The 21,919-nt window shown below is 40.5% G+C and overlaps 1 protein-coding gene across 2 annotated transcripts in view; it reads right to left on the bottom strand.

The window, feature by feature from the left end:
* Positions 1-1,516: 1,516 nt before the first annotated feature.
* Positions 1,517-21,919, bottom strand: part of MED13L (mediator complex subunit 13L) — a 294,916-nt gene continuing 274,513 nt past the window's right edge. For both annotated transcript variants that reach the window (XM_044244203.1, XM_044244204.1), the window contains exons 24-31: positions 21,545-21,768; positions 21,202-21,344; positions 18,043-18,201; positions 16,511-16,687; positions 15,146-15,303; positions 12,280-12,441; positions 10,049-10,161; positions 1,517-9,033 (exon numbers count right to left, since the gene is read on the bottom strand). In XM_044244203.1, the coding sequence (XP_044100138.1) occupies positions 8,901-9,033; positions 10,049-10,161; positions 12,280-12,441; positions 15,146-15,303; positions 16,511-16,687; positions 18,043-18,201; positions 21,202-21,344; positions 21,545-21,768 (1,269 nt within the window). In that variant the 3' untranslated portion in view covers positions 1,517-8,900. The remainder of the gene's footprint in view (positions 9,034-10,048; positions 10,162-12,279; positions 12,442-15,145; positions 15,304-16,510; positions 16,688-18,042; positions 18,202-21,201; positions 21,345-21,544; positions 21,769-21,919) is intronic.

The raw sequence follows: 21,919 nt of genomic DNA, 5'->3' as shown, positions 1-21,919 counted from the left end.
CCACCCCTCTGCCAGCAGGCTCTGCTCTTATTTCCCAACAGCCCTCCAACCCGCCAACCTCTCCTCACCACGCACGCTAGGGTGTGGGCCTCCATCACCCCTGACTGCCCCTTCGCCCTCCTTCCGCACCACAGTAACGGTTCTAGAAGGTCGGCGGCTCCAGTGTTTAACTTCCTTAAAACCGAGTCCCCGCGCTCCTCAGAAAGGCCTTAGCGCTTGAGTCTGGCCTACGCGCGTGACCTCGGCCTTCGGCGTGTGTCTCCACGCTCCAACCCTCACTCCCGCACCCTGGCCGCCTTGCGCCCCCCTCCCTGGAACATTCGGCACCCCGCCCCCATGCCCGCCCCCGCAGCCCCCTCACTTGCAACTTCTCCCAGGACGCGAGCACAGTGCACTTACCCGTGGTGGCGGCCCTCACGGTACACGCGGCGACGGCGACGGCGTGGTCTCTCCCCGATCATCTCACTGCTGTGAGCCACGTCAGGCCCGGGAGGGGGCGTCTGTCCTGCCGCCCGCAGTGTCCCCAGGCCCAGCCCCAAGAAGGCCGAATGACTTCGAGAAGTAGCCAGTCGTGAGCGAGGGACAGGACATGGCGGGTGGGGAGAGGGAAGGGGAGACGGCCAGGACCGAACGCCTTTCCGGACTGAGGAGGAGGGGGATGAGGACTAGGAACAGAGCTCGAGGGAAGGATGAACCTGGCCCCGCCTAGCGTGACGTGACCGTGGACTTCCGCGCAGGCAGGTGCAAACAGGAGATCTGCCGCCACAGAGTCGGGAGTCACGGGGAAGGACGAGCTGACCTACTGGAAGTACGAGGAGAAAAACTATCCTGAGTTTGAACCTGGTCATGGCGGGTGGCTCTTTATCAGCCTTGCGCCTGCCCACGTGAGCAGAGTAGAGGTTGAACCGGACTAGCATTTCTCAAAGTGCGGCCCACTGACCCCTGGAGCGGAGTCGCCTGGGGAGTAGAGGGCATTCGATGCAGATTCCTGGGCCCGACCTGCCGCCGACTGGCTCAGAACCTGGGGCTGGCCTGGGAATCTGAATGCTCACTGGCTCCGGGAAACCACGGGTTGGCTTTCCCCGAGACTAGGCAGTGAGTGAGGCGCTAATGAGAGGAACGGCCCGGTTGCGACAGGGCCAGGACGTGTGCCCTCTGGGAGGCAAGCCGATGGAGGCTGGAGGGGAGCCGAACCTAGAAGCCACCCCCGCAACCGGCGGAAGAAAGGAGTGGGTTTGTTGGCCGCCCTGCCTGGACTGGGAGCTGGCTGCTGCACGGCGGGCCATTCAGGCCCATGAGAGTGGGAGGTTCCCGGATGGTGGACTTAAGAGGGTTTCTTGGGGCTTTTGTTGGTTTCTTTGTTTTCGAATGGGAACGAATGCAAGAGTATTCTGAATGCTTGTGGACTGCTTTACGGTAATCGCTGACAGAATTCAAAGACGAACTTTTTTCCCAAAGTGTTTTGAGAGATAAAAGTAAATAGAGTCCATACACAAAAAAGGCAAAACTAAAAAAGTAAAAGCAAATAAATATGTGTATTTTCATAAGAATTGGCTGACAAGTCAAAATATAACACAGAACAGGAAATGCAAATGGTAAAAATCACCCTATTGAAATGAAATGATTATTCTGTTAAGAAATAAAATGCAACAATGTGTATGAAGAACACCTAACACAAAATGACAAAGATTCAAAATAAATGGTTGGTCAAAGATATAACACCAGGATTCTAATAAAAGGAAACAGTGGCAAAATTAATATCAAAAGATAATTTAAAGCAAAAAGTATTACGAAGGGTCAAGATACAGAGATAAATTACATAACAAAATACATCATAAATCTTTATGCACCAATAACGTAGTACAAAAGAAAAAAGGACAGCCCCAAATCGCCGTGGGAAATTTTAACTCCTGCTACCTACCTAGGACAGAGTCTGAGGTCTTGACAGGGGTGTAGAAGAAAGAGAAAATACACCCAAGATAGAATTAGTTGGTTTCAAATCTTAATGCCTGGCGCCACACTTCCAGTAGGATGCCTATGTGTCTAACACTCCGAAATGCAGTAAGCCTGGCTGAGGAACTAATTTTTAAATTTTAATTGAATGTTAATTGAACTAATTTTAATTAACATTCAATTAAAATTTAATAAATAGGGATGCAGTATAAAATGTTTTTTTTTCCTATTAAATGCAACTTTATTATTTGGTAGAACTACATTTTATTTTAACCATCGAAAATTTAGCTTCCAGATTTAGATATGCTGTAAATGTACAATAAATACTGGATTTTGAATACTCAGTGCAAAAATAAAAATGCTAAATATCTGACAATTCTTGTAAGATTTTATGTTGAAAGAACCTGGACATAGTAGGTTAAATGAGATATATTATTAAAATTAATCTAACCTTTTTACCTTTTTATGTGGCTACTAAAATAGAGAATTACATTTCTGACTCACATCGTATTTCTATGGGACAGTACTGCCCAACAGGACACACCTTGTTCTGAAGGTTCCAGAGAATGTTTGCAAGAACCAATCATAAGTAGATCACATTGTAGTAAGAGAAAATTAGAGTCCAAGAGACTTTAAATTCAAAGGGAACTTTCCTTTATTTAAAAAAAAAAAAGAAAAGGACATGAAGAACTAAGTCTAAAAATAAGAATGAAAATGTTAAAACATCAACACCTGCAGGATGTAATCAGTTTTACCACAGTCCTGGATCAGTCATTTTACCCCTTTCGAGTCAGACACCTCTGAGAAGGGGATGCAGCAGCAGACCCTCTCCCTAGACAAAGGCACACACATGCAGACTTCTGTGTATCATCTGAGCAGGGCCACCTGCATCCAGAAGGCCCCGGGCTCTAAATGCCTGTGTCATCAAAAGTGAAAATAAATTAACTAAGCAGGCAATTAAGATTCAAGGAAAATGAAACCCTTAAGGAAACTGGGAAAAGGAATAGCAAGATAAAAGCCAGGATAAAAACAGCAGAATTGTTAAATCAATGAGCTGTTTCTTTGGGAAAAAATTAAAACAAAGAAACAGTACCCTGCTAGAAAATAAATCAAGGAAAGAAACTCTGCGTCAATATTGTTACAAATGAGAAGGAACATATGTGACCAAAACAACACATTCAGGATTAAGGGAGTACTCTGCACAATTGCATACTAATACATTAGGAAAACTCAATTTTTTTCCCCTATAAAAATCCAAATTACCAAAATTGACAGAGGAAATAGAAAACCTAAATCAACCACCAAGAAAGAAGTTCCTGTATTTTCTAATATATGTATTTTCTGCTCTCCAAAAAGGCAGCGAGATGTGGTGAATTTGCTTCTAAATTATTTCCAATTTTTGAGGTGGATTTCACTCTTTCAATAGTCTGGTGTTCAGCTAACGTTTCCTGGGTGCCTACTCTCAGCCCAACACAGTTGTCATGCAAGGTCAATGCTCCTGTGTCCCAAAAAAATGACTGGAAGGTCATCAGTTTCATCCTGGGAGGCACACCTGACCTCCCTCGACCTGACAAGGGAGATAACCTCTCTAAGCTTTGTGGAAAGATCTATCAACAGGAACAAAAATTGGTGTACATGTGTATATGTGACCATTATCTCTTCCAGAATGAGAACTCACATGCATGACAGCAGACAGGAAGTTATTTATGTAAACAAGGCATATAAATTTACTAAGAACATCAAGACCTCTAAGTGAACAAAGATTTTAAAAGAGAGAAGCTAACTGACAAAATGTTTACTGAAAGATATTTAAGCTCAAATTAAATAAGACAAGTACTATTTTACATGATAAATTAAACTGATTTTCCCCCAGAGCACACATTTTGCCTTGTGTTAGCCTTTTACTCTTAGCTCTGGTGTGGCCGATTTTCCTGAAGGTTGTCTGGCTTTCTGAAACAGGTAGATTGCAATGTGCCGTATTTACTAACAGGGCAATGAAGGCATAAAATAGGCAGCAGCAGGCAGGACACACCACGTGCGGCTCATTTGTACGTGGTCTGCCTGATCTGAGTAGGGGGTGATATTAATCGCTTTTCAGACAGATTTGCTTTGACGCCTAGAAGTGAACAAACAGCACAGAGAAACAGCCCACACAAATGTAGTTTTTAGCAGATTATTAAAACAAAACATGTGCTTTTTCTCACTCCCCTGCTTTAAAAAAAAAAAAAAAACTGACACTGACCCTCATGTTGTCTGTGCCTTCCTATCACCTGGTAACTAATGTTTATTGAGGAAATAACCTTTTACAGAGAAAAATCAATACTTCAGTCTTACCCAAGCTCCATCCTGGAGATTAAACTTTCTTCCTCATCAACTTCTATTTCGTAACTACTTCATTACTTTGGAGTTTAGACAGAAGCAGGAAATGTCAAAAAATCTTTAAAAAAAAAAACAAAAAAACTTGACCTGAAGTTTTTAATTGCAGTAGCAGAAGACTGGTAGGTCTGGTTCCAAGGGCAATGGTTACAACCACACAGTGACCCGGCACAACAGAATTTTCTAATGGTGTCTCATTAGGTATTAATGGCATTAAGTAATTACTGTCGAAGTGAACTTGTTGTCAAGGGGATGTAAACAAGCAAATCATTTAACAACAAGGTAACATGGCGATACATTAAAATTGTATTTTGATCGGATTTTAGCATGTGGTAGATTCAAAAGTGAAAAAAAAATGTTCTTTACAACATGGCTTGTGTGTGTTAAGGACAAGTGGCAAGGACAAGTTTCAGTATGTGGCTCCTGCTTCAGCAGTCTTATGAGAAGTCTGCTTTTAAAATCTTCTACGGACAAATTGCACTTTTTACCAAAAATATATATATTTTTTTAGCTCTTTGATAACTGTTGGGAACAAATCCTCGCCCCACACCTTCCTGAAGAGCGGGAACAGGAAGTGGCGTGGAATTGGAGCAAAGCAAATGGCTAGAAGCTGATGGTTCCTGAGCGCCCAGTCAGAGTTTTCTCCATCTGATTTGCAAAATGTCTAAATGCACTCAACAAATAACTTTTCCTGCCTCAAAGAGGGGCTGTGGTTGCCAAATTGGTGCAGCCAGTGGTTATGAAAACAACATTCACAAACTATTGGATCAAGTCCCACCCGATGTAGGAGTTAAGTATCTAAGCTAATGAACACTTGTAAAAGTTATCTAATTCTGCTTATTAAAGGGACACAGGAATCACTGGACTGACCTGATTACAATGGATCTGGGGCATGTGTGGTTCTTTTATAATGCTTTTGGCCAGCAGCATTACAAACAGTGCCATGGTGACGGGTGAGGCAGAGACGGGAGTGGTCTTCTAACCGAAACGTGGCCTCGCTGTCCACCTTCTTCAGTGGTACAACTACAATAACATGGTCACAGCATTGCCATTTGCAAAGCATTTCTCAGACTCACGCCTGTCCTTCGTTGGCAGATAAAATAACGGAGGCCGAGCAGCCTCAACAGCTTTCCCTCTAGGCTCCAACAATGTTAAATTCAGAACAATGCATATTTCTAAATGGATGGAGGAAGGTTAAAAGCAAGCTCTTTTAACATTTAGTCAAACTTTGACTGTAAGATCTGCCAAGTCCTGGGGTTTCCCATTTGAGCTAGATTCTGCCCCTGAGAGCCTGTGGTTCTCCCTAATGGATGGACCCAAGAAGGAGAACACAGTGGCGGCTGTGCAGTCAACCAGCGCACTGCAGGCACCTGCTGTATTAGATGGCATTCTACTGTCACCAGCCTGTGAACAGGGCAGAAAGCAAAGAGAGATCTGTTATTTCTAAGGAATATCAAAGAGAAACTGGCCCAGACCGTGAAGAGAAAGGAAGTGGAAAACGGACTTATAATTTGCTCTAGGATTGACCACCATCTGTGGGTCATAGATCTGATCTACTCAGAACAGTTACAGAACTAACCACCAGGGCTCCTACTTCAACATCGTGTATGTAGGCTCTCAACACGAATGTGGGACTGCACTAATACCCTGGAGTATGAGAACACCATCTGAGAACAACTGTTGGTTAGGGGGGTCATGGCAGTAAAGTCCTACATCCATCTTACTCTGGAAGGTAGAGCCTGGCTCCTAGCCAAGGAATGTTCAATCCATTACACATACACCTTCTGAACAGGTGTGGATCATTTTGTTACAAAGACAGGATGGGAGGGGAAAAAAGCCACTCAAAGTTTCAGTAATTCAATAATTTATTCCTCTAAAAAAGTGTGTAAAAGTATATAGCTCTCATTCACAAGGTATATATGAATGACATTTAAAATGGAGGCCTTTTAGTATTGTTTCTTTTTATCAAAGTCTTTAGTGTACTGTACCAGCGCTATACTGTAGTTTTAAATGAACTTCACATATTTTTGTATTCTTTCAAATTGTCTGCTATATATAAAAGAAGCTCACTGCAAAATGCTTGAAGGAAAAAAGGAAACAAAAGAAATTCAGAACTTCCCAGAAATGTACAGCTTTTACATTTAAAAAAGGTTCTGAAATATACATACAAGCATGCTGCACAATCCCACCCTCTCCCTTCCCCGCTTCCCCTTTTTAGTTCAAACCATGGTAAGAGTTCTGATTTCTGCAGAATTTCCAAAATTAAAAATAAAAAAAAATAAAATAAAATAACTTCTCACTCTGTAGCAAATCCAGGGCTTGTACATTTCAGATTAATTCAGTAAAAAACTCACAAGTAAAATAATGCATATTTAAGGGAAATATTATACAGACTTTTTCACACAGAAGTACATAATAAGATTTTTTAAAATCTATTGCCATTCATTTATTTTTGCACAAAAACGTATAAATATGTCACCAGCTTTTCTTAACTTAAAAAACTTAAATAAAAGACACCAGATGAAAACTACCCTTTGCTGCCTTTTTTTTTTTTTAAATTTTTGTAGGGGTTTTTGTTTTTTGTGTTTTTTTTTCTTTTTTTTTGCTTAGAATTGGGTTTCTAGGGAAGAAAAGCCCCTGCATTAAAAACAGCCCATATTAAAAAAAAATTCAAAGTTCTGATGAATTCTGGGAAAAAAAGCAACCCCAAAGTGGTAAAAGATTACAAATATCTACTTTACAATTTGTCTTCTCACCAAGATAACTTTATACAAGTTTACAATCTTCATCATCTTATGCTCTTCAAAAGGCCTTGAGAATTTTTCCTTTCTGATTAAGAAAAAATAGCACTGCAATATTTTTAAAGTCAATTTTACACTGTACATATTAGATACAAATGGTTTGATATATCAGATTTTTTTTTAACCTATACATTGCGAAAGTCACCCCCCCCAATTGGTGGCACAGAGAATAAAATTATCCATTTACAAGTTACTTCTCTGCTTACATATTCCCACCACACAACTTTTTTTTAATATAATGTTTTAAACGTTAGATTATTTCAAGAAAAATACTTTTACAAAATCATATCAGTTATTACATTTTTCCTTTTTTTTGTTTTTTTTTTTTGTTTTGTTTTGTTTTTTGTTAATAACCAGGATATGGAAGTCTCTTGGAAGAACTTTAAAATTTGCATGATTCTCTCCACAGATGACTAGAGCTCAACAGCCTGACCAGAGCGACCTGCGGGAGGCAAGCCCACGCCCACTGCCCTCAGACAGAAATACGCTGCAACATCAGGGTCAGAAACGGGGTCTTAAAGACAACCCTCTTGGGCCTGGAATGAGGAGTCATAAAATACTTCAATTAGCCATTAATGCTTTAAAAAGGCATTATTATTATTTTTGTTTTTAAAAAGTCCCACCACAAAGGCTCAACTTCAAGTACTAATTTAATGGTTAAGTTGTAATATTTCTTTGAAATAATATTCCTATGGTCCAGAAAAAAGTCACCATATTTATAACTGATTTTATGAGCAAACACTTTCAATTATGATATGTACATGAGTCCCTTTTGAGCTAATGAGAGGAGAGACCTGGCTTTCAGTAAGAATTCACTAGAAAATATATTTCCGTTGTGACTATATAAAACTAATGAAGGTACTTGCCTCCATGGCTCTGGGTTGAGCTTGACTGCCTTCTGTATAAAAAATGTTATCCTTCATGAAACGCTGGCCACTTTTAATAAGAAACATGGCAGAATGTTTACCCAGTTTGTTCTTAATAAAGCCTACTGCTGGGTGGTTTTGAATATATTACTTTTTAGGCATATCTCCCCAATCTGTTTTCACTCCTTTTCCGGCTTTTAGGACAGAGGTATGTAGTCAAAGAATCCTATGGTGGATCTGAGTTGGGTTTCAGCGACTGTACCTGGTCCTCATGGATTAAAAACAAAAAAAAATCAAAAAGTCACAAAAAGCAACTTAAAATAAATAAACAAAATGAAGACGCCTCCAGACCTTTTGTATCTACACACAGGTATGAAGTCAACCAAAGCATTCATGCTGATCTAGATGGGAGCACTAGGGAGACAGAAACCCCATTATGAAGTCATATACTTGAGCTGGTTCTTATCTTTAAAAAGTCCCAGATTATGGAGTTCGGGTAACCCACAGGCCATACACCAATAACTAGAGGATTTCATCCAAAAGGGCTAAACTGCCCTTGTTTTTAAACAGAGACTGGAAACACAGACTCTTGTGCAAAATGATACTGTCTCTTCTGTTTCCCTCTTAAAAACCAATAACAAAAAAACTTCTGTGGACCAGTGGTTTGGGGCTGCACACACCATAACCCTGGCTAAAAGTCACTGCTTATGGAAGTCTCCGGGTCCACGAGAGAAGTGTCAGTGAATCCCTCTGGGAATGAGCACTGCAGAGGAATAATCACAGTGCAGGACTGTAGAGCGTGGTCTCAAGAAGAGGACGTGGGGCATTTGCAGAGTGGAGCAGGCTCCTCGGATGAGGCTGCAGGAAGGAGGAACTGAGCCAGAGAGAACAAGTGCTTTTCCAATTAAAGTATATTCATGATGGCGTTGTACAACTGAGTGAGCACCACAAAGTGGACGGGAAGGCAGGAGGTGCGGTCCTGGGTGGCCGGATTGCACGTGAGCCAGGACAGAGCGTTGTACTGCTCCAAAACAAACCTGCCGGAGAGAAGACACAGGTCAGAGGCACAGGCGCAGCAGAGGGGATGCTGGCTGTACATGTGAGCATTCCAGATGTCAGTGGGGGAGGGCCGGGGTCATTCTTGCCCTCGGCCCTGCGGTCCTTCCTTTCACATACCCGCTGCACCTAGCCCTGCACAACTGCCACAGGGGGAGTCACACGTGCTGTCTGTATAAAACGGGCACCTGGTTTCAAGGAATTCATATTTAAAAAAAAAAAAAAAAAAGCAGGTGAAATAGCTCATGAATATCTTTATATTAACTACTGAAATGATTCTGTTTTTCCTACACTTGATATTATTCCGATATAATTTTGATACAGTTGATATAATTATTAAAATTAACTTCAACTTATTTTACTATTTTAATATTACTACTAAAAAATTTAATTAGATTGTGGCTCCCATTATATTTCTCTTCAACAGTGCTGTACTAGAGACTCTGAAAGCCAAAATCATGTTGATCAGGTTTTTGCTTAATTTCCAAATCATTTAAGAGTTACCAAACACTAGAAAAAGCTTGCATATTTCCCTATGGTACATGAAGAATGTTTATGACCTGCGAAAGTGAAAGAGAATTAGTGTACACTTCTGGGAGAGATGTCCCAACTATGGAATTTATGTTCCAGTTAATTTTATTTATAAAATCTATGTCAGGGGGAGTAAAAAAGATGTTTTCAAAGCCAAGTGCTTTAAGTTCCAGGCTCTGTCTTCTAACCACCCACCCCCTAATTCTGATCTATTTTCATCACCATAAAATGCCTCCTTTAAATAGGAAGCACAGGCAATTGTACTCGTACATACCTATGTAATTTAACAAAGTATACTATCCAGTGCTCACACAGGGGGATTACAGCTTTCACTGGCTAATCAGACAGTGCTCCCTGCACAAAAGGCAGTACACTTTCCACATTTAAAACACCTTGGAAAAACAAAACTGAAGGAAGATTATTTCAGTAATCTTGTACAGTTATGTTGCCTATGTCTGTATCTACCTTAAAACATCAGATGTGGTTTTGGAGTCAAGAGGATGTGGAACCCGCTGAGAATTCCTGGCAGGGAGAAGTTCGTCCGTCTGTGCTACAGAAATGTGGTGATGCAGCGAAGCCTGGCAAAAGAACAAAGACAGTTACCTTCCTGGCCTCATCAACCACGGAGCAGGAAAAAAGGCAGACCCACGTCAGCTGGCAGCAGATGCCCCCTGGAGTCCTTAGAAGTCACTGCTTCTAGAAGCCTGAATTTTAAACTCACAGTAACCCAATGTGGTCCCAATTAACTCCATATATAGCTTTCCAGCAAATACAAATGCACTGCAAATGATTAGATACCGTGCTTCTTTGGGTTTTAGTCTCTAAAAGGTGACAAAGTCTGGATATGACTGATTGTCTTCTTCTGGTAGTCATTCAACAAGTTCTTCTATCCTGACTTCCCATAAGCTGACAGATCTAGAGGCTCAAATTAGGTTCAGTTTCTTTCTGGGGGAGGGAGGGAAACAGGGTGCATGAACACTTCATAACAGATGCTGTGTCCTTCTTACCGCATCCTATCAGAAGTCAACTAATGTCTGCTGTCCACTTGAAGTGCAACTGATCACTGGGTAAGAGGTTATCAGCATGTTCCATTCATTATAAAGTTCCCCATCAATTTTTCACCTAATGGCTTTAGCATAATTTTACTTTCTTAAATAATTGAGAAATACAGTATGTGAAGGAGAGTTAATATAAATGCTTTTCTATTGTTTAGTTTCCAGATTAATGAATTGTTGCTCAAGTAGCTTCAGAAGGTGACTGAGAAGATGTTCTGGATTTCAATACAATTATGAACTCATATATTTGTTTCAGTCTCCTGCTACCATTGCTCTTCTTTATGTTCAAATTGTCCCATCATTGGTCAATGGGAACCCTCCAGTAAGCTCCTGGGTCCTTTGAAGTAACTCTAATTATCTTATGCAACTTTCTTGCTTTTCAGTATGACAACATACCATAGGTTCATCTTGAATATTTCTTACTTCAGACCTACAGTCAGTCCTTTCTTCAAAGGAACTCTGGTTCTTTCAAATGATAAATGGTATTTCAGAATGACAATTATAGCAAGAGAACTGTTTATGGATATGAAGCTGTTACTCCTCTTAAGCTTTTTCAGTAGACCGAGCTAAAAAATGTGTATGCCTTTCTTAAGAGGAAAAAATAAATCTAGGTTCATCCTGACAAGTCTAATAGGAAATAAAGATGACATGGATTTTTTATGTAACGTCCTGGGTTTCATCATAAGCATGTCATAGCCATTAAAGGAAATTGCTTCAATTGTGTTTGGTTTAAGCTCTCCTGGTTTCTTTTTGGAAACACAAGCAGGTGTGTGCATGCAAGCACCTTATCACAATTACTACAAGGTAATCTACACTCAGTAGACTGGTTATACGACAACAGTCCTCGCTTCATTGTGGATAACTAACACCCCACTGAACGGATGTCCTCGTTTATCCAACTAGTCCCTTACTGGTAAACGATTCGGGTGCTTCCAATCTTTTACATTTCTCATTTTTTTGGTGTTGCTAGTTTCTTCTGAACAGACGTCCAGAGGTGGAATTGCTGCATCGACAGGGAAGCATGTGGGGTTGTGTCACCTGGCTTTCCTACTGGCACCAGGGCTATCTCCCCCACAGCCCTGCCAACAGAGCATGGTGTCAAATTTCTGGCTTCTTGCCAATCTGTGGGTGAGACATGGATTTCATTCCGGGTTCTTTCATCCAAAGTGGGAGATCTTTTATTTTAACCCTTAAATTCCAAGATCTACAAGAATGAGCATGTGTCAATGTAAATTTAACCGCCTCCTGCCCTACTCTAATGAAGGAGCTGAAGCCTATGGCAGAAGAGGAAGAGATCAGTCAATGATCACCTCAGACCAAGCTCACCTTCACCAATGGCAATGCAGCATGGACTGACACACAACCAAGTGTCCACCTGACTCGTGCCCTGTGGGCCCCACCAAGTCTCCACGTTGCGTTAACGTGATTGCTTCCTCTGTGTTAATGGTTTTGGGTTCCTCTATTGATTTACTCCCCACCCCACCCCCCACAAACTGTATTTAAAATCCCCTCAGAGTATAAGAAGATGTGAAAGAAACAGAGAGCACAGTAAGACTGTGCTAAGAATCAAGTTTCTAACCAAACCCGAATTTAAGCAGAAGACCCTCTTCCCCAAAACTTCAAATATGAGAGCAAACCAACCTTTAGGAAGAGGGGGCACTGGTTCTGAGCCTGTGGACACGATGACCAAAACCACTGGGGGAGATTCTCTGCTTTGGCAGTTGATACAAAATACCCGAGGGCCAGAGGCTGCTGCTTCAGCTCCTCAGGTGCCTCTCTAGAGAGAAGACGCTCACCCTGACTCTGAAAAACAAAGTCCCAAGAGCATGATCAGCACTCATCACTTCGAAGAGAGCTCTGCAAATCAACTTTTTACCAAGTCACTCTGCACACTGTGGAACCCCTTCTGGCAGCTTTTCGCACAAAAACACCAGGTGACTGAGAAAGGTCAACAGGGGAGGCACATGGTCTTTGCTGCATGTGAAGACACCTGATGAGAAATATGGCCCAGGCAGAAGGTTCCAGCAAAACTAACTACATCTATATGAGTCAAGCAAATACAGGTTTATTTGCTCTGGTTTCTTTTCTGTTAAAGTAAGATGGGTTCCACGGCATCAGGCATCAAACTAAAGGTGGAAAGGAAGGCCTCCGGCTGCTGAAGGCACCCCCACACCCAGGTGCTCTTTCACCAGCAATCAATCAAAATACATGAGCGCACCTGACTGTCTACTGTCAACAACACGGATGTTAGGAAAACATAACACTGCACCACTCCTTGTGTGACAACAGTGTCCCTGGCCCCCCACAGTGGTGTAAGATCTGCTCAAGAAGAGGTTTCGTTTTAATTTTCAGCAAACTCCTTAATACGAAACCTCTGTGAGAGCCTTACTGTGCATTTGGCAACTGATATTTTCCTCATCTTTGGTTCTTTTAGCTGGCTCCAAGAGCTGAAAATTACTTTTTATGCAAGCAGTAAGAAGTCATCATTTTTTTTTCAAAGACCTTCTGTTTGGAGGAAAAAAAAAATAGTCCTCAACTATCACATCAAATTGTATTAATTCTGAGTTGATCAAAAAATAAAAACTTGGGACGCCTGGGTGGCGCAGTTGGTTAAACGACTGCCTCCGGCTCAGGGCGTGATCCTGGAGTCCCGGGATCGAGTCCCACATCGGGCTCCCAGCTCCATGGGGAGTCTGCTTCTCCCTCTGACCTTCTCCTTGCTCATGCTCTCTCTCACTATCTCTCTCTCTCAAATAAATAAAAAAATAAAATCTAAAAAAAAAAAAATAAAAATAAAAATAAAAAAAAAATAAAAACTTACTGCAACCCTGAACAAATTCTTTCTGCTGTTGTAATGCCTTAACTGGCTATCAAAAAATGTTTAATGCTTCAGAAAGGGGAATTCCTGAAAGCTTCTCAGGGGTCACTGGGCTGCAGGTGCTCAGGACAAAAAAGGGCCACTTGACCAGCTTCAGAACATGCAATCTTGGACTTCGGGGCCTGAGGGTCTGACAAAGGCAGAAAGTACAGCAAAGCTCTGTTTCTTACAAACTCACATGGCACTTCAAAGACCAATTCTTTGTTCCTGGATAAGCTAAAGTGCAATAAGGGCACTGAAAGGTGGTTGTTATAATTTCCATTTCTCAGATAAGGTAAATGAGGCTAAGAAAGGCCAAGAAAGCTTGGTCAAGATCACCATGCTAGAAGCTGTGCAGCTGTAACTCAGAGCTACATCTATCAAACTCCAGAGCATGTGTTCTTAGTTTCTATGCTATTTGCCTCTAGAATTCAGATTAATCCTAAATTAAAACTCTGACATAAAATCTGAAATCTTGGTTCCTATCAGAACAATCTCCAAAGAACCTATAAACTGTCATTAACTGACAAATGATTATGGAGGAAATAAAGACATTTAAAAAACTCTTCCTTCTAGAAAGGAGGACTGGAGGACAGGCAGTTACATGAGGGTAAGCCTACTGAGTCACTCTTTCCTGGTTTTATGTGCTCTATGACTAATATTCTACATCTTCTTTCTTTTGACTGTCCCTCAATGAACTCCAGGCTGGCAACGAAAGTCCCACGGACAGAAACCTAAGTCCTCTTACTACAACTCTGTCTTTAAATGAGTGTGAGAAGAGTTGCTTATGCTTGCCGAGTTTAACATAGTAGACAGAGCCATTTTTCTATGTCTTAAACCATCAATCTCACAATGTTTTAAATAAAATGTACAAAAGAGTGATAAGGCATGAATCATCTAACTTTTAAACAAAGTTAACACAAGCTACAGCAGAACCTTTTACTCTTCGATCCTGTTAATCCACCTCCAACATCCCTGGGATATTTAAAGATGAAAACTAGTTGTCGGCTTTGATGTTTTTCCTTAATACTGGGGCATGAGCCTGGACACATCACCAAAATCAACCTTTCATGGGCCCTTGCCATTTCGAAACCCGGCTAAAGGAAAGACTGGAACTATATACAAATGAAGGCACCATGACATGAAACAAGAAGAGTAAAACTCGTTTCAGAATAATCAGAAAAATCAACCATCAACAATGTGTTCTTCAATTAAGATAGTCACTTTACATGTTAAATAAGCAGGCCATCAAACTAGACCTGAAAAGTCACTATTTTGGAAAAAGTAAATAAATAAATAAATAACTGGAAAGCAGCAAGCAACCAGACCTAATTTTTGCTGAGAAAACAGTCATGGCAAAAAAAAAAAAAAAAAAAAAAGCCTCTCTGCTGTAATAGGGCTATTCTTCTGATAAAACATATTCATCGGGAACATTTTCAGGAATAATGATCCATTTCATTTTAATTCCTGCCTTCAATCAAAACAGAACAACTACAGAGTCACTTTTCCACACTGATTTCTCTTGTACCAGGGACCAAGACCATCAAGAAGAAAGGTGCATGAAGTAAAAAGAGACAATCACCCTTCTGGAAGATCATTTTCCCTGAAGGCTGAGGCTGTTTTAAACAACCTACTTTAAATCATCCTTACCCGACTGTGCTGGAAGTGAGAGCCTACACCAATTCCAGAAGGAGAGCCTGGGGAAGGAACTGGGGAGGAGTTGGGAGAGGAATGGAGGTTCCCAGTCATTAATATGCCAATATCATTGTCCATATCATCTGGGAATGGAAGGTCAACAAACATGTCATCTAGAAAGGAGGGAGGAAAAGCACAGAAATTTAAAAATTAATCCATATCCACAATTTAAACAATATTCAGTTTTGTTGGCCCAGGACTGTTACAAGCACACACTGTTAACAACTTGGTAAGACTTATTAATGTGTTGTCTACTGGATGCAAGATGCTGAGAATTATTTTTGCATTTTGTATTCTCTTCAATGATCTTCTAATGTGAAGTATTAAGAGACTGGAGAAATAAAGAACATAAAACAAAACCCCACACTCTATGTAGCTTCCAAAGACACATAATAAGTTATGGCAAAACAGCTAAGGAAGCAATTTAATTATTAAACAAAGTTATAACTGACACCATCTAAGAAAACAGCAGACTCCATCTACGTATCCAATTAGCATCTAAAACACTGGAGGCTGGATTAATACGTATTAATAGGTGTGAACTGCCCTGAAACTGAAGGCCTATCCCAAAAGCAGATCAAAGCATGATGTTTTCATTAAGAAATCCTCTCCTACATTATAAAAGGTACACATACAGCAGAAAATTTGGAAAGAAAAGTATAAAAAGGGAAAACTATCACCCAGAATTCAAGTACTGTGAATGTTTTTGCTATGGTTTTTTTTTCTCATTTTGTTATTCCATTATGATCACACTATGTATAAATTTTGGTATCCTTTTAACCACCTGCCCTAAACAGGAGTAAATGTGAGCAGCTATTAAAAAAATCTCCAGAAAACAATGCAAATGGCTACATAATACTGGGCATTTTAGTTTATAAGTAATCACTACTTAACAAATGCCTTAATAGATAATCAAACCAAAGAAATCTATTAAGAATAATCAAATAAGGATTTGTTTTGGAGCAAATTAAATTCCCAATGATTAGCTAAAGACAGGAACTATTTCACACTGTCTGGGAATCTGCAGACTTCTCAAATCAGATCAGTGTTTACTGTAAAAGTGGCCAGGCACGACCAACCTGGTATTTTTGCTTTTGGGGAAAAACGAATTACACAAGAGAGGAAAATACTTTTTTGGTCCTGGTAATAGTTGTACATGAATCTTTGAAACCAAACAGATTCTCCAACCTTCAATCCCCTCTTCGTATTTTTTTTAGGTTTTTTTTTGGAACACATGCAGCAGCCCACTGACTCCATGCTTCAGCTCTGCATGTTGCTGGAGAATCTGAGCTCTATGCTTCCATGGCCTTCCACACTCACCATTATTGGGGCTAAACCCATCTTCATTGGGATAGTTGGCTGGAGCCACCTGGATGGTTGATGATGTTGGGAACACCAAGATGTGTGTACAGGAAGCATCTTGAGGGGTGTTCAGCTGAGATGACTGCATGTTCAGAGCGGTACTTCGGCCAAAAACAGAGCCCATCGTGACGGCATCTTTAAAATAAAAAAAATTTTTTTTAAAAGGAAAGAAAGAAAAACCATCAGTTCCTTCTGTGCATCAGTAAACAACTCCAGAAATCAAGTTTTAGGAGGACCTGAGCTAGAGAGACAGGAGTCTGACACAACTGCTAAGATGGATACACATTTACAGTTCCGCCTAAGTGTGTAAATATCTCTAAAAAAACAAAACAAAACAGACTCAGAGCATACAGTTATGATAACCTAAGCCTCATGTCATATGGGAAAGGTTAAGATAAAACTGGACTGTGCCCACTAAATAAGTTTTAATTATGTAAGAAGCATTTCTAAAAACACATCTCCCACTTTCTTCCTGTGGTTGCTCACAATTTATAAAGGACTCTTCTCCTATATGATACAATTCTGTAGAAATGGTACCATTCAACTAATAATTATGATAACTAGCATTTACTGAGTGCTTACTACATGCCAGATTCTGTGCTAAGCTCTGTGTTCACCGATGTCATGTCATTCAGTCTTCACAGCTACCTTGAGGCACGATTATATCCACATATCATACAGAGAACAGAGAACAAAGAAGTTATGAAATATGCCCAAGTGGCGCAGGCAACAATGAACCTAGGGTCTAATGAGGCCAACAGAGGACACCTGCTTCTCACTGGACTGATGACAAATAAGCTCATTCTCATAAAACACTACTGGTTTTTATAGGGAGTAAGTGGACAGGATGTCCCACTTGATCAGAGGCATATCCAGAGAATAAGAGCAGACTGAAAAAGGTAGAAAATTAGATAGAAAATTGCTTAGTTATAAAATTATCAAATAGCTTAGTTGCTAATTTTTTAAAATTCTGTGGCCACAATCTTTTGGCTATCCACACACTGGCACTCCCATTTACTGTGCACTTACTCTGGGCCAGATCTAGCATTAATCACTTCACCTTTCTACTTGTCTCACCATTCATCCTCAACCACATCAGAAAGACTCAAATATCCTCATGAGGCTGCTCTGACATTGTCAAGTATTTGTCTTCAAAAGGATATTCAAATATGTATCATGACGGTAGTGTTCCCTTCTGGAGGTCACGTGATCCTCATACACCAGCAACAATCAGAGTCAAGCCACAGTAACTGGCCATGACTCTAAGAGCTCTCAGTCTTAGACTCTCTTCCAAATGACGATCAACAAAGACAAAAAAAATCACAAACCCCTGCCTTTGGAAGAGACCAAACTTCCATTTTTGAACCCTAAATACAATCTTCTCTCACAAAGATAATGAAGATCTATTCCACACTTGTCTGTAGACTTAAGTTTGAGTGAGCTGAACTGATGTGATACCTAATTACTGAAACTGACAAGAAGAGATTCACCTGGCATCACTACGAAGGACCCCTGGGGCTCCATGGCAACCAGGCAGGCACTAAGGATTGAAGGAGAGTCTGCAGCAGAGATCCCACACATCCGGCACACGTCCTTGAGCCGTTTACTGATTGTCTGTAGTGAACATTCTCCAAGGAGGATACTCCAATCTGAAATCAAATATCACGGTCATACTCGGTCTTTAGAAATTCACAGACAGGAGGCTTAAATGTTTTAACAGATTTGCCTGGTAATTGAATTTCCAGGATTGGCCCTAAAGGGAATAAGGCTTTGTACAGGTTCCCCTCCTTACTATAAAGAAAACGTTACTTGGCCTCTCTTACACTTCATTAACAAAGGAACAAAGGCCTACTATTCTGTAGACTGAAATCATGTCTGAAATGAGCTGGAAGAGTCTGGCACAAACCCACATAGACTTAGGTGCTTCAGATGCTTTTTCGTGATGAGGCCAACTTGTTCTATCCTTTCTTCTCCCCTTCCTTCTCCAGTTCTGGTTCTTGCACTCCCCTTCACCCCACCCACCAACCCTCCACTTCCCCCTGCCCCTCCTCAGCACTTTTCCTTAGAAGAACGGGTAGTTGGAGGCAAACCTCAGGTCTGTTTACTGTTGTAGACTGGCTGTTTCCATGAATGGCAAGCAGTACAGAAATAAGGGGAACCCTTCTTAGAAGGCCCAAGAGAGCTGATAACAATGGGTGTGAGTGAAGTGCTCCAAGTGACATCACACAAGTCGTTCAGATTAAAACGCTGGCACGAATTCTCTAATATTTGCTTATTGCCTTACACAAAGGCACTATGTGTCCTCAGAGAACTGTAGAGGGTTACGTTACTCTGGGAACGGAAAAGCACTAGTCTTCTCTTTGACCCCCACCACACATGGAGCGTGCCAGGGTCCTGCAGCAGCACATGCTGTCCAGGTCCCGCCTCACTGTCCCACTGAGGAAAAGCTACTCCACCACGGGTTTCCACTTTTACGTAGTTTTATCAAACATACTGTGCTCCCTTTAAAGAGGTGAAAGGAACAACTGTTCCTTATTTCATATTCCTAAAGAAACTTACACTGAAGTGGCTGAAATAAAAGTGAAATAAAAGACATGAAGAATGTATTTTTAAAAGTCACAGAAAAATCAAACAGGCATGAGTTTTTAAAACCAAGTGAGAAAGAAAAGGCAGTATATGAATTTTACCACAAATACTCTGGTGATAAAAATTCACACAGTTGACTCTGAACTCTGTAGGCTCACATACAATACTATCCCACAGAAATGCAATGTGGTGCAGACCTCAGGTCCCCAAAAAATGAAATATAGATTGGTAAACTGATTTCCTGTACACTAGGCTCTTCTCGATGTCTTTATCCCCTTAAAGTACATTGTCTCTCAACTTTTTGATGGGATCGGTCACACTTATATTCCTTTCCCCTAAGAAATAAGAAAAGTGTGACCCTGCTTTTAAAAAAAAAAAAAAAAAAAGTCACCCAAAGAAGGCAATGGCCTTAATAATTACCCAAAACACCAAGTTACTAGACTAGGAGGCTACATTTTTATCCTCACTTCTCCTTTTCTATTATATTCTAACTTTTCCCAAGGGTTAAGAGCAGCTCAAACCCTTTTAAGAGATAAGAGCGACTATAAGGCACACCAAGAGATGGGACAGGAAATGTCCTGACAATTGAAATGATGAATCCCCGAATGTATCAGACCTCCAGGCTCCCGAAAGAAGATTCATTTTTAAAGAATATTATACTTACAAACGACAAGGGTAATATTTTCTATTGGCCTATAGTGTAACTAGTAAAAAAAATTTTACACACAATAGATACCTAAGAAAACACTTATACTTATTTTCATGTAATATAATATATGTATAAACTGCTTTTCAACCCTAATACTTAGCCTACTTGAGCACTTGCTACAATGCAGGTTGTATCTGTATCAGGGTCTTATTTCAGAGATTTCATAAATATCTGATATAAATTTCATGCAAAGAAACAATATGTGAACTCTAATACAAGGGCTCCACAAACTATAGCCTACGGGCCAAATCCTGCTCAGCACTTGTTTTTGTAAACAAAGTTTTATTGGAACAAATCAAAACCCATTCACTTAGGTGTTGTTTGTGGCTGCTCTGACTTTACAATGGCAGAGTTGAGAGGCTGCAACAGTGACAAGCTGGCCAGCAGAGTTGAAAATATTTACTACCTGGCCCTTTACATAGAAAGTTTGCGGACTCTGCTCTAATATAGGTGAATACACAAAACCACCAGGCTAATTTGTGACATATGATTTGCTTTTGTGTAGACCTTAAGGGGAACAAAAAAAATTTCTCCCATCTATATGTATACACTGAACTTTTTATAAATGTATCACTAATTAATAAGGCTTTAAAAAATAACCTAGAACTATTCATACTGCTCACATAAAGTAGCTATAGTAAGACAGCAAATGAGCTTGGCTCAAAGCCAGGCAACACCGCTGCCAGTGGTCAGTTGTGCTGCTAGTTATTTTTACTGCTTTGTAACGGACTGTTATATTTATGATGGGAACTATTAGCAGCTGGTAGGTATATGTGGGGATTCAACCTAAAAAGTCTATTCTCTTACGCGTCCAGACTGAAGTCTATGAGACAGTGGCAATGTGAAAAAAGACCACTCCAACTTGCAACTATTTGCCTTGTAAATCAGGATTACTTTGCTCTTATGCCACCAATACAAAATAAATACAAACTGTATCGCCATCAATCACCAAAAAGAAATAAAAGAAACAGAAGTCTATTCTTATATATGACTTCTACCATCATCCACAATCTCCCATTTCAAGTTTCGTGTTAAAACTGATTTGATCTCACTGACTCAGTACATAAATAAACGTCAGAAGTCCTAATTTACTATCACTTTAATATTAATAAAACATTCTTTTTCGTATCTTTTATATTGGGGTTCAGTAGTTAAGATTTTCTTTGGTAAATGGTTTTGTTGATAATGAAAAGTTTAAAAACTATACTTAAAACTACATTTAAAAGAATCAGAAAATACAAATCCACTTTACTCTTACTATCAACTTTATAATTTTCTCCCTCAGCTCAGTTAGGGACATTAGCTTAACACTCTTCCTTTGTTTCCTGTACTGACTGCTTCAGGAATCTCTCACCTTTAAGCTCCCCATGGCCAAGCCGCCCAAGTCGGCCGATTACAACTCTCCAGGGTAGAGATGTCATTTGGACAATACCTATGCACCACTCCCATAACTTCTGTAGTCCAATTTTACGTGCAGATACTTTACTCCTCCGTGATCTAAAAAAGAAAGAAGTGAGGAGGGGGTCTCCAAATGAGTCACGTCAAAGTGATCACTTAGCAAGGCAAAACCCATAAAACTTCCAAAGAACCCACCCACAAAGCACCCACTGCATTTAGACAGGAAAATCAGAATGACTCATATCTGAGGAAAGGCAGAGCATCAGTTTATACACAGCATAAGCACTGAGACTCCTCACCTGTTTGGTAAAGCAATATTTACAATACAAGTTTCTAATAATTCCCCATGGAGGTCAGTGCAGGAAGCCAAAAGCCAGCGCTGGTCATGAGACAGACAGTAGCCCACAAAGAGCACGTTGTATTTCTGGCTCGCCTCTCCAAATGTCTCTCCTAGCTCCGTCTGCTTGTCTTTGATTGGGGCCAATATAAAAGGAGGGGAATAAAGCTGGATTGGGCTGGGTCGCTGAAATCAAAATAAAAGCCGGTATCAAGACAAAGCCACCCAACTCAATGTTTACAACAAAACACCCAAGAGCACTTAAAACCAATGGGCAGTAATGACAACAGACTGCCCCCCAAAAGTATTACATACCTAAATAGGAACTGTTTAAAGG

The sequence above is a fragment of the Neovison vison genome, chromosome 3 (assembly GCF_020171115.1).
Source record: "Neovison vison isolate M4711 chromosome 3, ASM_NN_V1, whole genome shotgun sequence".
Classification (NCBI taxonomy): domain Eukaryota; kingdom Metazoa; phylum Chordata; class Mammalia; order Carnivora; family Mustelidae; genus Neogale; species Neogale vison.
The sequence above is the reverse complement of the archived record's forward strand: the minus strand, read 5'-3'. Positions and strand labels throughout refer to the sequence as shown.